Source organism: Chaetodon auriga, chromosome 15 (assembly GCF_051107435.1).
Source record: "Chaetodon auriga isolate fChaAug3 chromosome 15, fChaAug3.hap1, whole genome shotgun sequence".
NCBI classification, from domain to species: domain Eukaryota; kingdom Metazoa; phylum Chordata; class Actinopteri; order Chaetodontiformes; family Chaetodontidae; genus Chaetodon; species Chaetodon auriga.
This window is the reverse complement of record NC_135088.1, coordinates 14331710-14346735: the sequence shown is the minus strand read 5'-3', so window position 1 is coordinate 14346735 and position 15026 is coordinate 14331710. Positions and strand designations below refer to the sequence as shown.

Below are 15026 nucleotides of genomic sequence, written 5' to 3'. Positions count from 1 at the left end.
ATAGTGACAGAGAGTGGAAATGCTGTTGAAGTTCATTTGTGTAAGTGTGCATACAGCCTGTGGTTTGCTGCATATCGTTAGGCTCATATTCTGTCTCCCCCTAGTGGCTACTTGAAGGACTGCAAGCATCTCTGGTAAATTCAGATGTGCTCCTCTCTTTACATAATTACTGTTTCCCACATTCACTGAAGACCATTGAGAAACACTTGAAACTAATAACTTAATTGCAAAAAGTCTGTTCATGCCCTCTTGCCTTGCTTTGAGCTCCACTTTAAGGAGTAGGTGCAGGAATCAGTGCAGTGCGTGTTACTGTCATGCAAAATTATGGTCCAGCATATTTTGAGCTGGACTGGACAGGGGAGAGTTTGTGCAAGACTTCAAGCTTATCAGATATGTACTTTTTTTTTCTCAAAATCATTATATTCTATATTAACCTGCATCCATTTAAGAAGGAAAAGTTACATTGCTGATGTAACTGAACTAATCTGTTAAAATTAAACACGCCTTACAACTCTTCTCCACTTTAACATCCCCAAATATTTGCACATATTTTGCATTCACCCTACTGAACCACCCAGATGTCATACATCACAGCTAAAAAACAGCCAGTATCTGAAAGGGTATAAAGCATGGTGCGTTGGAGATAAGATGTGTGATTGTTTCTTTTTATGAACTTGTACTGAAGGTCACACTGATCTGCATTATCATTTATCTTCAGTGACTGACAAAATGTTCTCTCAAGTGCCATTTGAATATTTGCTATTAAGATCATAAAACAACACATGTGGCATTTCAAAAGAAGAGTGTAAAACTTTCATTGCTCACCACCAGCAGGTTAAGATTCAGATCACAGTGACGGCGTGAGTCAAATAAAAGCTCTAAGTCATCTAGAGAGTTTGCCTGGCTTCAGCAGCACTCACACAATTTGCTGGCCCAAAGCAGAACCTCTGTGTGTCCGCAACACCGGCCTTTATCAAACCCTGCCAGCGGCTGCAATGTCCAATGACCGCAATTATGTGAAGATGGAAGTGACAAGAAGCCGCCCTGCTACCTCAGCAAAATTCCCTCTTAGTTCTCATCCAGAGCTCTAATTTCAGGCTGACTCTAGACACTGGCGAGGGGAGCAATGATAGGGTGAGCGAGCCTACCTTGAAGATTGTGGCCTTGAGACCGTGAAGGTGTCATCAAAGCAATCCAAAGCACCGACAACTGGCTTGTGGACTGCAGCCATGGTCGAGACGCTACGGACATTGTGAGCAATCTATTCACATTGCACGCCTCCACACTGCACAGGTCACTCCTCCATCTGTACAGACAGAAGACAAAGGTGTAAAACAGACGCAGGTGTATTTTGGGGATTTAGCTGCAAGAGGCTGCAATCATTCTGATCCACTATGGCTGAAGGCACTCCGCAACATAAAATTCTAGCCATTGGTCATTTCTGTGCATTTAATTTAATAATTAACACTAGAAATGACAGGTACTGTGGAACATCTCACTATTGAAATATTAAAATATTCTTGGTGGTTGAATAATCTACAATTTTGACATTTTATAAATCACTATGTGTGATGAAAAAGATCTATTTGTAAAGGTCTGAGGAGGACTTGGCTGCACACATGAAGGTTCTTAATGAATACTGCATGTTTAAAGTCAGAGATGTAGACTGATGACTACATTTTGAGTTGACAATACGTCAAAACTAAACCAGCAGGCCTAATGTAACTCTATGAGTCCTACCATTAATATGATGTTACAGCTGAACAATTAGTGGATAAATCCACTGATATAAAACTTATCGATGAGTTTGGGTTGAACTGATGCTTTCAAAGCTCAAATGCTAAACACTGACGTTACTACCGTTTCGAAATGTGAAGATTTTAAGCGTTTCTTCGTTTTTGTGTCATTGTAAGTTTCTCGATTAATTGATTCATTCTAACAACTGACTTATTAATCGATAAGGAAAAGTAACGTGTAGCTCCAGCTCAGCATGATGATCAGTGGGGCTCATTATAATATCCTGAAGACGGACTTTTCCTCCCAGTCAGAGATCTCCGCCCCAGTCGTCTTGGACTGCTGCTCGGAGCCCGGATGCGCCGCCATGCCGACTCTATCAGCGAATGGAATAATTTATTCACCAACCTGCCTGACGCTGGGCGACTAGGAGTTCACCGAACAAGTCGAGAAGACAGTTTAGCGGGCAGAGGAGCGTTCGAGGCGGACAGAGCTGCGTGCTTGTGTCGCTTGCCACCGTTGTGTAGATGTAGGGACACTTGTGTGCTAGCTACGCTAACGTTAGCTCGAGCGGAGGGAGCGCGCGGCAGTGACAGTCCGGCCGGAGGCGGGGAGAACTGTGAGGTGAGACTGTTACTTTGATGGTGACTACACTGTTGACTGCACGCGAATAGGTGGCCATCTGGTAGATAGTATCACTTTCGTAAACGTGACTCGTGATTTTAAAGGGGTCCAGGCAGCAGCATATCGAGGTGGGTGCTTGACTGTTGGTCTAGTAACGCTTTTTGGCCGGAGTGGAGCTGAACGTTTAGTCGACGTTTCAGTCTTCTGGCCCGCGATAGAGAAGCTAGGAGCTAGCTTGCTAACTAGATAACTGTCCAACACAGGGACTCCTAAACTTTTCAGTACAGTAAACGCTGAGCAGACGTGCCTCAGATGTCAAATACTCAGTCTGACAACGGTGTACTCATAGAGACTGTGCAGCTAAATGGAGACTTTAGTTATTATTGAAACACTGTTAGGAAATGACAGTGGGAAGTAAAGGGTTATCTGGTGCATCCTCTTCTGTAAATACAGTGATCGACCACGACGTGAACTTAGACTGACCCTTTTTTTAGATGCACCTTGGAGGTGCAGGTCCCTGGATTTAAACACAACTTAAGTTTTATTTTTTTTGTTGGTTATTTAGGCTTGCATGAGTGACTTTACTTTGCATTTCTGAGTGTGAGCGTGCAGCAATATGGAGAAGGCTTTATCTGAGTCTGTAGAGTATTTTAAAGTTCTTCATTTGACTTCCAGATCCAGAAGAATTTCCATGTCTGCACCAGCTCCAGAAACCAAAAGACATGTCTGTTGATGAGGATACTGTCAAAACTGGCAGTCCACAGGCCAGCTCAACGTCGTCCCTGCAGCTCTCAGAATGCACTGGCGGCTACAACACTTTGTCTGTGATGGTAGAGGGTACCGCCGCCACCCCTGATTTTGCAGCTGCTTGTCCGGTCCCGGGCACGGCAGCCTCACCAAAACACACCAGCACGACTGATGCGCTCACCCACTCTGATGACGGCAGACAGACAGCCAGAGGGAGCGAGAATAACATCAATCGCAGGAACAGCTTTCATCATTCCAAACAACAGCAACAAACGAAGCTAACAAAGCGCCGCAACACATCAAATTCTAGTTTCAAGCATCCGACATCTGGCAAGAGGAGACGAAGGGCCAACTCTGAGAGTGACTCTGTCCTGCCCACCAACTTCCTACTGGGTGGCAACATTTTTGACCCACTGAATCTCAACAGCCTGCTGGATGAGGAGGTCAATAAGGCACTGAATGCAGAGACGCCCAAATCCTCCCCACTGCCAGCGAAGAGTCGAGACCCCGTGGAGATCCTCATCCCCAGAGACATCACAGATCCACTGAACCTGAACAGCGGCATAGCAGACAGCAGCTTTCTGGTGTCCCCCTACAAGAGTGGTGGCAGGAAGAGACATCGCAACAGACACCATGGAGGGGGAGGAGGTGGAGGTGGAGTTGGTGGTGGTAGTGGGATTTCAGCCGCACAGGTCAGTGTCTCAGAATCAGGAAAAAGTGAGGTCAAAACTGGCACCTCCATGCAACTTCCAGGTACGTTGGCCTCGTGTTCTGCACTAGATGTCTCCAAAGAGTCCAGTTTCTCCAGTATCACAAGTGATTCCCATGACCACTCAGCTGACAACTCAGCCAGCTGCAAGGAGGAGATAGCATCTGTATCTATGGAGGATTCCACTTCCTCGGTATTGGGGGGACCAAACCAGCACTCAAGCAGGCGCAAGCGTAGGCGCAACTCTGGCAAAATGGAGCCCCCCGTGACCCATTCTACACCCACTGGAAAGTCAGGATCTGGAGACAGGAGCTGTGGTACAGGGGGACAGAGGAATTCTCAGTCCTTCCACACACCAAGGAGTGGGCCCAAAATGGGGCCAGGAGGTCGCCAACACCGGCAGCCCCACAACCAGGTGAAGGAGCAACAGAAGAAGAAGTTCCAGTATGGGAACTACAACAAGTATTATGGCTACCGCAACCCGGGCATTAGTGAAGACCCACGGGTACGCGTGCTTCGTCCAGAATGGTTTGAAGGTAAAGACGTTCTGGATTTGGGGTGCAACGCAGGCCACCTAACACTCTATATTGCCAAAATGCTAAGACCTGCCCACATATTGGGCCTGGATATTGACAGTGGCCTGGTACATGCAGCCCGTAAGAACATCAGACATTATCTGTCTGAACTGCAGACCCAAGAGGCCAGGCGTGCAATGCAGAGCACTAAACGGGAGGAGAGGAATGGAAATGAGACTCACACTGACACAGACAAGAAGCACAATGAGGCCGAGAGCAGGGATGAAAATGGGAAACCAGTGGAAGGAGAAAGTGGTCCTGCAGAGGCTGTAAATGACAATGACTCCTGTCACGCAGATGAGAAAGGGACCCAGAGGCAGGACGGCAAAACTGAGGAAATGGAGCAGGGAGATTGTGATTCACCTCCTGCTGATCACCCTGTGGGCTGCTCTTTTCCTGTGTCCCTACGGATCTCCAGGGGGCCCATCGCTGCTCCTCCACTAACAGAAACATCCACCACTCGGCCCGGGGAGTTCCCCTCAAATGTGTCCTTCATCAAGGTAAGACGTCATTCTCTGTGTGAACATTTGGTGGCGGCATGTGTGAGGTTGCCGCATTAGTGCGTCCTGGGAGACTAGATTAAGGTCAAAACTAAATCTGTATTTCACAATTAGACAGTGCATGCATTATTCATGAAGACGAGGGTGAACAGCGTGATGTAAAGAAACAAGCCCTTTTCCATAGTAAAGCACTTTAGGAATCACCCATGAACACAGAGGCTGCATGTCACAGGTAACACTCTGAGGTCTGCGTGACTTCAAAAGAGGACTTGATATAAATTGCGCGCCCACTTGTTCTCCCTGGAAACTGATTATGATAATTGTCTTGCCTCTAAATTAGAGATAGCATTGTCACAGCGCAGTCAGGTCCATTATGGCTTGCAGGTTGCACCATGCAGCTTATCTGGACAATGCCAATATGCTATTAACGTTCCAGGAAAATGAGCAGCAGCTTCGAACTGCATACAAAGCTAGTGTTGTACTAGAGTATAAATTGCTAAGAAAATTGAGTGTACTTTTATTTATCAGTCTCAGATTTCATATTTAAAATGATGGACATTAGACCTTCAAAGGTGAATAGATCAAACATGTGGAGTAGATCTTCCCAGTGTAGAAAAGTTTCAGCATCTCAGGGAAATTTAAAGATACATTTGAAAATCAATGAAACCTGAGCATATGAATTATATTATAATGCAATTGTTGTTTTCCTGTTTAAAGGTATACTATGCAGGAATTGTGTCCTGTTGGTAAGCAAAACGCTTAGACTTGGCCCCTCCTCCCCGACTTCACGCCACCACTTGTAATAACACTGCAAGCTGTTATTGTAGCAGCGGTACATTTGTTGTCATAGAAAAGGTGATGTTTTAGCAAGCTACTTAAGCTAACCGCCCGCACCTGTCTGACAGAAACAGACCAACTCTGCAGGTGAAAGCCAAACCCAAATTCTCATTCTGGGAGGTGCTTTGTCTGCGTGGTGTCTTGCCTCACTATATTTTCAGGGGTTTTTTTTCCCTCTCAGATACATGCTGCTGGTCCATACCCGACTAGAGTTGCAGCAGTATATGAAAATGGACAGTCATCATGCTCTGCTATACCATGATACCGTGAAACTGTGATATTTTCTGAGACAGTGTTTGTACCATGAACATATAATACTGTTGCAACCCGAGTTCTGACTTCATCTGCAGCCCAGAATCATCCTGTACACAGTAAAATGAGAAAATACAAGAACGCAGACAGAGGGCAGATAAATACACCACCACACCCTGCTAGTTGGTCATGATTGTATGAGTCTGTACGTTCTTTTATAGGACAATCCTGCATAGTACAGCTTTAACAAAAAGCTGCTTTTGTCTCTCATTCAGAAGGGCCCAAGTTTCTCCTCTGTTATAAAAAATCTAAAGCAATCGCATTTGGCCAGAATCTTTTATGGATTTGGCCCTCTAACGAGGAAACACCTGCACCAGTTTCATTTTCTGAGCCACTTCAGTTATCTTGAGTTCATCTTCACTTGCTCAGACTGTGAGAATGGAGGAAATTCCCATTAGTTTGCCCGTCCTCGTTGTGTGTGTTTCTGATCAGAGGCTTTCCATTGAAGCAGGGAACTGAAATATGGAAGCAGCAAAGAGGAAGCGGCCCGTCCTTGTCTCTGGCAGCATTTCTAATGGCATCAGCCTATCATATGCCACCCTTGGTTGAGAATTTGACAAATATTACCACAGCTTTTCTATTATGAACGTTCCTCGTTAAGGGTTTTATTCTTGTCATTTCTGTCAAAGTGTCTTCGCTCCACTGGCCTTGTGCCTTACAGGCTTTGCGTAGGCAGCTACATGAATCGGTTAGATGCAGAAACCGTAGTGTTTCTGAATGAAATCAATAACTGCCTCCTCCCTGCTATGAGCATTAGAGATAATGGCAGCGCAGCACAGAGCTTATCCTGTAAATGAGTGAAAAGCCTTAAGACGAGCATCTGAGCCCCCTCACCACAATTCCTCCCCACACAATACAAGGTGGATTTGAGAGAGGAAGGTCAGGCTGCGTATTGTTTGTTGGACAAACCCACCCTGGCATAAAGGTAGAGGTGGATATTTGTAGGAGAGCATATGAGATTTAGCAGGTTGTTTTTGTACTCCTTACTGTTAAAGTCTCATAAGCTCCCAAATGATTATTTTAACAAGTTTCAGTGACAAGGATGAAAATCTTGATCCTCTCTAACCTTTCTTGAATGTGTGAATCCAAACCCCACCTGTGCTTCTCCTGATAATACATCTCACGAATATCTGCTGTGAAGGTCCTTTCTGATCATCTAAACTTTCTCACTTGTCTTCTGTTTAAAGGGTGAAACAGATCAAATCACACTGTCTCTATGTGTGTCTTCAGCTCTTTCTCTTCTGTCCTACTTTTCCTCAGAGCTGCTTGATTATGGCAAAAATCATAATCAAGATTATTGAGGTCACGATTATTTAACAAGATCGGTCATTGACTTTGGAAACATTACATTTATTGAACTTTTAAAAAGCTTGTATTTCTAATAGTGGATTTCCTTGAACTTTAGATATAATTTGAGTGAAAATCAGATAAGAAATGCACGTCTTAATAATAATAATAATAATTAGACCTATTTAATATATAATGTGTATTGAAATGTTGTTTGTTTGTTTTGGTGTGTAAAATGTGAGAAAGGATTGCTGAAATGCCACTCTTGCATCCTCTCTGGCTGCTCGAAGCACTGGTACCGGCTGGCTTGAGCGGGTTTTCAGAAACGATGGTTTTATATGACTGCCGTGAACTGAACATGCCTCAGCCTGAGAGTGAGTTTGGGCTTTCTGGGAGGGGTGAAAGTGCATCGCTGTAAAGGAAAGGGGTGCACTTGATTTATAAACTCAAGACAAAACAAGAGAATTGCGAAATGGAAGGCAGCACAATGATCGTTTTGTCTCTATTATCTTGTTTTCATAATCGTTGGAAGCCAAAATCGTAATTAAAAAAAATGAAATTTGATCGTGCAGCCCTTTTTTGCCTCACTCAGCAGCAGTCATGTATATCACTCCATACTTGGCTCTGACTCCTATACCTGGCAGTGATATTATAATCAGGAGTATGTGTGTACTGTAAGCCGGGGCACTGTGACCCTTTGCCCTCTCCATTCTTTACAGTCAGTTGCTTGTAATGTCTCCCATCGCAGGTTTCCAAAGATGACATATTAAGATGATGTATTCAGTTTGCTTATTTTGTCTGAACAACAGTGTTTTCATTTACAACGGTGCAAAGCAGAGAAAAGCTCCATATGTCCGCATTTGAGAAGTGGGAGCCAGCTTTAGCGTGGCATTTTTGCTTGATAGATGACTTGAAGTGCTAAATCAATTATTATTACCGCAGATCCCTCGTGGGACTTCTCTCCACACAAGCGATCATATTTATTTTAAACTATCTGCACGTCAACTGGTTTCACGGAGCAGCAGTGGAGCTTGGTGGATATACCTCCTCCTCAATAGCTCCTGTGTTTGTGTGTGTTGCACAACCCTCCCTCCAGCATGTACTGGAAGATCTCTTGTTTAATCTCTATATGAGCCAGCAGTCAGGATCACACATTTTTTTTAGTATTTGTTTTAATGTGTGATCATAAGATGCATTTTATAATCCTGCGTGTAGCATCTCAGTGTTATGACACTTTTTATAATGCATCCTCTGTTCAGCACCTAAAAAGAATCCCCCCCCCCCACCTTTTACTGCTCATCAGGGGTTTCTCATTATGACCTGAAACTTGCCTGATATGCAGGTAATCATTTGTGCATGAGTGGGTCGACCTACACATCACTGCACTCACCTGTCATGGTTAAGATGCCCTGTCAAGGCTGCACTTTCTCACCAGCCCTCTTCTCTCCTTTTAGGCCAATTATGTACTGGAGAACGATAATCTTCTTTTGACTCAGCGGCCAGAGTACGACGTGGTCATGTGCCTGAGCGTTACCAAATGGGTTCACCTGAACTGGGGAGACAGCGGCCTGAAGCGGCTCTTCAAGAGAGTCTACAGACATCTCCGTCCTGGGGGCATGTTCATCCTGGAGCCACAGCCCTGGGAGTCCTACGTGAGGAGGAAGAAGCTGACGGTAAGAACCTGAGAGGACGGGGCTGCTGTGGTGCAAGCCGTGACTTCTGCAGCCTGAGATATGCCAGATGCACTTAAAGATTTTTAAACTTTTTAAGAAATATTGTTTCTCTCTCTCTTGACAGGATAATATCAGCAAGAATTATCACAACATCCGCCTCAGACCTGACCAGTTTCCATCATACCTTACAACAGAGGTGGGCTTCACCAGTTTTGAGTACCTTGGGACCCCCAAGTGTTCAATAAGAGGTAATTCACTTATTTTTTCAGCACAAATTCATGCATTATATGTTGTTCACCTCTGTAGCTTGATGACATGTTGAACGTTTGTTTTCATCACAACAGGTTTTCAGAGGCCAATCTACTTGTTTCACAAATGACCGCTCCTGCCTTGAAGATCTTTGAATGTGAGTAGCCTAAACCACCACCAGACACGCAGGCCAGCCCGCTGCTCCAGACTGCGAGGACTCCTGTGACTCCTCAATGGTTACTCCAGCTGCTCAGCAACACTGAAGAGGAAATTCAGAAAGGAGAATGGGACCAAAAGTGGAATTCACTCTGTAAAGGCGAGATCTGTGGAGAAGAGGCACCTATCAGAACCCCGTGGGAGTACAAATTGTTAAAGTGAACTCAGATAGGACTCCAAACATCACAGTTTGGTGGGACTGTGGAAGAGGTGCTCATTTGATCATTTCCGTGGACTATCCTCGTGCTAATGATGCCTCAGTTTGATGCATGGCCATAACATGTGTTTGAATATCTTTGGCCATATATCTCTACTTTCAAAGCTTTGTTCCGTGCCACCACATCACCATACACACATTATACATATTAGGGTTGGGCAATAGGGCAGACAAAAATTGGTCACCGTCACCACGTTCACTGGCAAATCGTCGTGTATTCACCACATTAGCTCCGTGTGACCATCCGTGTGTTGCATCTGCACAGCTGCAGTATACCACTGGATTACAAAGCCATTATCAGATCATACTGACATGATGTCTCCTGAAAAGCCACACTGGAGTGCAGGTAATGTGTTTTATGCTGTGTAAGCTATCGCCGAATGAAGCCATGTTTCCAGCTCCGTTGCGACTGATGGCATAGAAATTGTTCTGAGCGGGTCAGTATCTGCATCACGTTTGAAGCTTTGAATCTTGTTGCGGCAGGCAAATAAATCACGTATTGTGGTGAATTCATGACAGCCAAACAAATCCCATCAGCCATAGCTTGTTTGTCACTAATAGCTGATGCACTCGTCCCATCTCCCAACCCTGATATATGGTTTGTTTCCTCATTATTTTGCAAAATAGGCCTAAGAGCTGAATTGAACTTTAATTTGTTCCAGAGCTGTGAAAATGTACAAGTCCACATTTTGAAATGGACGATATGGGGGGAAAAAAAAGCTCCTAAATTGCACAAACCTAAGAGCCTATGAAGTGAAAGGTGGCTTGTCCAAGTGATGAAGACAATGAAACGTTTTGACAGAGGTGCAGTCAAAACAGCAAAAGTAAGAAAGATCCAGAGAAATGGTGAACGGCAAGACATTTTCAAGGCGTCGTCTCTTTTTTTTTAGTAACAGTCAGTTCCCTGGTGAACGAGGATGCAGTCATCAAATATTAGATTCAATCATTATAACGTGGAGACATGAATTGGCTTTTGCAGACCACTGGAAAGAGGAGTTAGTATGGTGCCTCCAACCTGACGTCAGTTGAAATGTTAAATGGAAAAATGAGGGCTGGGCCTGTTTTGAATGCAAACCTTCAGGCACGCATTATTTACTTGAACGTTTCAACTGTTCAAGAAGCAACAAAATCACTTCATGGGTTCTTTAAGCCTTTTTGATGCTCCATCCTAATGGTAGGGGGCACATTTGAGCTGTGATGGCACCCAGGTGTTGGCTCGACTCAATTCAGAACAGAGACTATTTTGCAAGGTATATCTGTAGCATGCAGTGATCTATTTTTTTTTTCTGATGACAGTTAAGCCATAGCCCTACCTTATATGTTTACAATGTCCTCCATGAGGGGCTGACTGAGAGTATAATTGGGTGTAAAATTGAAAGCAGAGGCCTGTTATTAGAGAGTGGCTACAGCGTTTTCACTGCTGTGTAAATCTGACACACGCATAGTCTTCTGTGGTGTGATGATCAGCAGTGGACAGGCATTAATTCAAACAGCAGCAGCATCACCTGTGATGATTTTCTAGCTCCTGAGTTACACTGTAAAGCTAAACAAAAATTTACATTTGTAGAAAATGGATTGTTTCTAAAAGCACTGAAATATCTCTATGACTTTTTACCAAATCTACATACTAACATGCTGTTTGTATTGAAGCGCTGCCAAAACGTTTTATGGGTCTTTTGCTCTCGAATTTGACAAAATATTCCATCGTCAGCTTAGTCTTTGGCCTGATGAGGACGGTTATGAGTTGCAGGTAGTCAGTCTTTGTGATTGTATCTTTATTGGTGTGCACTGAGCGCCGCTCATCGACATCCTTTCATTCTGTGGCTGGGACAGAAAATCTTCCTTTTTTTTTGTGACTGGTTCAATTAAGGTAGGACACGATGGACGATATATATTTTTGTTTTAGTAAATGATCAATGTAAATATGTTGGCAAATTTTGTTTTACTGTTGTCTATTAAGTTCACAACTGCTTTTTTTTTTTTTTTTTTTGGTCTTGTTTTCAAATGTTCGCTGCCAAGTTGTGAGTCACAGGTCAGAGTTTTTGTCCAAAATCGGATCGCTAATCCAACTCTGTAACAGCAAATGAATATGTTCATTGCAAAGTTGGGCTGTGTTTGCTTTGTTCTGTCCTGGCAGGCACATGGATTGTTAGATTGGCTCTATTTTTTTATAAACAGTTTGAAAGGAGTGTTGTTGTCAATGCACTCTCATTTCACTTTATTTGATACGTTATAGACATTTTGAAATTCTTCAAAGTCGAAAAGATTTGAATACATTTTCCATCAAACTTTTTTATAACAAGTTGTGGAACACTGACTAACCTGTAAGATGAAGCTTCAGGTGACATTTTGAACTGAAAGTGAATTGGCCTCAGCCTCCGTCGGCCCATCAGGCGCAGGGCACCGAATCACACCTTCCTCCTAAGCTAAGACAATCGCATTCTCAGGCTTAGATCTGCTGTAATTTTCTGGGCATTTTGCTTTGTGCATTATTAACAAAGTTTTTCCTTCTTGCAGGTCACATTTGAACATTTTATTTGAGAAACAAATTGTTTAATGCTAATTTGTGCTCTGCCGTTCATGTTAAAGAAAGCACCTTATTGTCTCAGCAGCGGCATCTTACCGATTTTAACCCAGTCGGCCTGACGTGTAGGTCCAGGCATCCTCTCTGCTGGAGGTGTGAAATTGCATGTTGTCATATACGGTGCTCTAGAAACCATTTGTACTCCCCTTGAGGTTTTGGACAAAGTAGTGCGAAGTAGGTGATATCTTCATTTTTACAGAATTAAGTTGCACAAAAAATAGGCTGTCAGAGATTGAATGCCCCTTGTTTGGACAGGGTTTAATTCCGGTGAGAAACATTAGTTAGTCCTTAAAATCTATGATGCTCAGATCTCATATTCATAATATAGTTGTGTACGATAAGTTTTGTGCAATATTTGCTCTTCAGAATTATATTTGTGCCATTTTATTCAGCAATAATCGATACCTTGACCTTATTGGACTTCAATCCATCCTACAATTTAAACTGAAGAAAATCTGATTGCGGTTTTGAATGTGAAAGCTTTCAGGTTGCAAAGAACACAAAAAGAAAATCTGCCAAGATAACTTACTGTGAAAGCACAACCTATCGTATTTTGCAGATAATGTAGTAATCCTACTGCGTTCAACAGCCCTGTGGATGCCACAGACCCTAAACTTCACATTCAACATGATGCTCACAGTTTCTACAGTTAAACCTAAAAAATCTCAGACTTATTTGACAGCAGAGCCATTTTCAACATGACCTGATGTTTAAACGCCGTACCTACAATCCAGTTATACGATTCGAGCAGTGTCAGTAATGAAATGATGCACCTGTAGTGAATAACTAAAACTTCATCGCACAGCAAGTGCATAAACTCAAGGGGTGTACGGTTTTTACCGGCACTGAAATTCACTTCTTCATGTTGAATTTGCACTGATATGACTCGAGGGAATTAATTCAGTTTAGTACAGTTTTGCAGTTCAAGTTGGTGTTTTTTATGTTTAGCTTTCCTTGAATCAGTTTTCTGGAAAAACTGTTGGAATACCCCCCCATGTCAGGGAAGCTTTTACTTTTCATGCCTCTGAACAACAAGATATATCTGAATGTTTCTCTGTGTTTAACATTTTAATTGATTAAAAGTGGTTCCAGATTTGGTCGTTCAGTATTTGCTTCCACAGAAACTCACAAGCTGCCATCTTAGTAGTCATGTCGGCTTTTTCGCATTTTGCTGCCTCACAATGGTCCTGTCTTCAAAAGCTGCTCTGATAAGTAAAAATAGGGAGCAATGGTTGTGGTCCTCCCACGGGTGATCATCACAGCATCGGTTAAGAGGTTAGTAGCCTGCATTGAAGGAAGCAGTGAGATAAAAGTAAAACCTGTGCATATTATACAGGTGTTACGTCAGTAAGTATTAGTTCATCGGCATTTTTTATACTTTTCTACATGTTGTTGTTAGAAATACTCAATTTAAAATGAATTATTATTTAGCCAAGAGTGTCTACAGATGATTTTTACTCATTTACAGCCCCAAATTTGCTCATCCTTTTCTGACACATATTCAACTGAAAACAGTACAAAGACAATACATTTAATGTTTGACCTCAGCTGTTTACCTGTGGAATGTTCCAAAAATACCTGTTTGGAACATTCCACAGGTAAACAGGTTGATTGGTAACAGGTGAGTATCATGATTGGGTATGAAAGGGGCATCCTGGAAAGACTCAGTCGTTCACAAGTGAGGGTGGAGAGAGGTTCACCACTTTGTGATGGGTGTTGGGTGTTGTATATTGAATTCAAATCCTTTGCTGTGAACTTTGCGCTTTCCTTCAAGGCATCCTCCATCTTTAAGCTGACTGTCTCTCTGCTAATTCACTTCAGGATATGATCAAGAGGCAAAAACCAAACCATGAAGTCTGACTGAAATAAGGCCAAACAGTGACAGTAAGAAACAGACTTGAGGAAGGGTGTAGAGAAATTTGATGTGAGACTAAAAGGTCCACTTTTAACAGAGCTTCAGGGACCCTCTGCAGGAGAGACAAAAGGCCAACTGTCTCTGCAGCACTCCACCAATCAGGCCTTTATGGCTGTGAAAGTAAAAGGCTTATCATTCTACTTAGAGCCTGGATAATGGCACTTAATGGACCCTAAGAGCATGAGGAAAACGATTCTGCAGTTTGATTACACCAAAGTTCAGCTCTAGTCTTACTGTCGAGCACTACCTGCTTCAAATGAAGTCCAGGTGTTGCTCATCACCTTGACAGGACCTTGGCTCTGGTGGATCATAGTGGTGGCAGATGCCTCTCAGCTGTAGGGTCTGGAAAATGGGTTAACACCGCGGGAATGATGAATGGAGCCAATGAACAAGGTCCTGTCAGAAAATGTTATCTGAATTGCTCTGGAATCACACAGCTGAGGAAGTAGCAGTTGTAAAAGGTTGTTTTGTCAGGCTGTAAATTTACCAGAGTGCCAGATGGTGGAGGTGGAGGCCATTGTATTTTGTTTACGGCTAATAATAAAAAAGGACAACATTTGCCTTATACCTGAATCCATGACACCAAAGCAGAGGATACACTTGGAAAAAAAAAAGAAAACATTTGTATATAATAGGTTAATATGGGTGAATGCTCAAATGGTAAATTTCTACCATGTACTAAACATTTATAATGGAGACTAGCAACAGATCATCTCGAATCAGCCCCCATACTTTTACCTGATGTGTTTAATGACTGCTGACATCAATGAACCACCTGCAGTATTACAAGACGAACTTTCAGTTTGCCAAAAGCAGATTCACACTTCCGTAACACTAAAGACACCAT

The 15026-nt window shown here is 43.1% G+C and overlaps 1 protein-coding gene across 1 annotated transcript; it reads left to right on the top strand.

The window, feature by feature from the left end:
* Positions 1–2042: 2042 nt before the first annotated feature.
* mepcea (methylphosphate capping enzyme a) lies at positions 2043–13356 on the top strand. Its single transcript, XM_076750922.1, has 5 exons — positions 2043–2358; positions 3034–4889; positions 8780–8998; positions 9123–9246; positions 9343–13356. The coding sequence occupies exons 2-5, from the start codon at positions 3081–3083 to the stop codon at positions 9375–9377; spliced, it is 2187 nt and encodes a 728-aa protein (XP_076607037.1). The 5' UTR covers positions 2043–2358; positions 3034–3080; the 3' UTR covers positions 9378–13356.
* The last annotated feature ends 1670 nt before the right edge of the window (positions 13357–15026 follow it).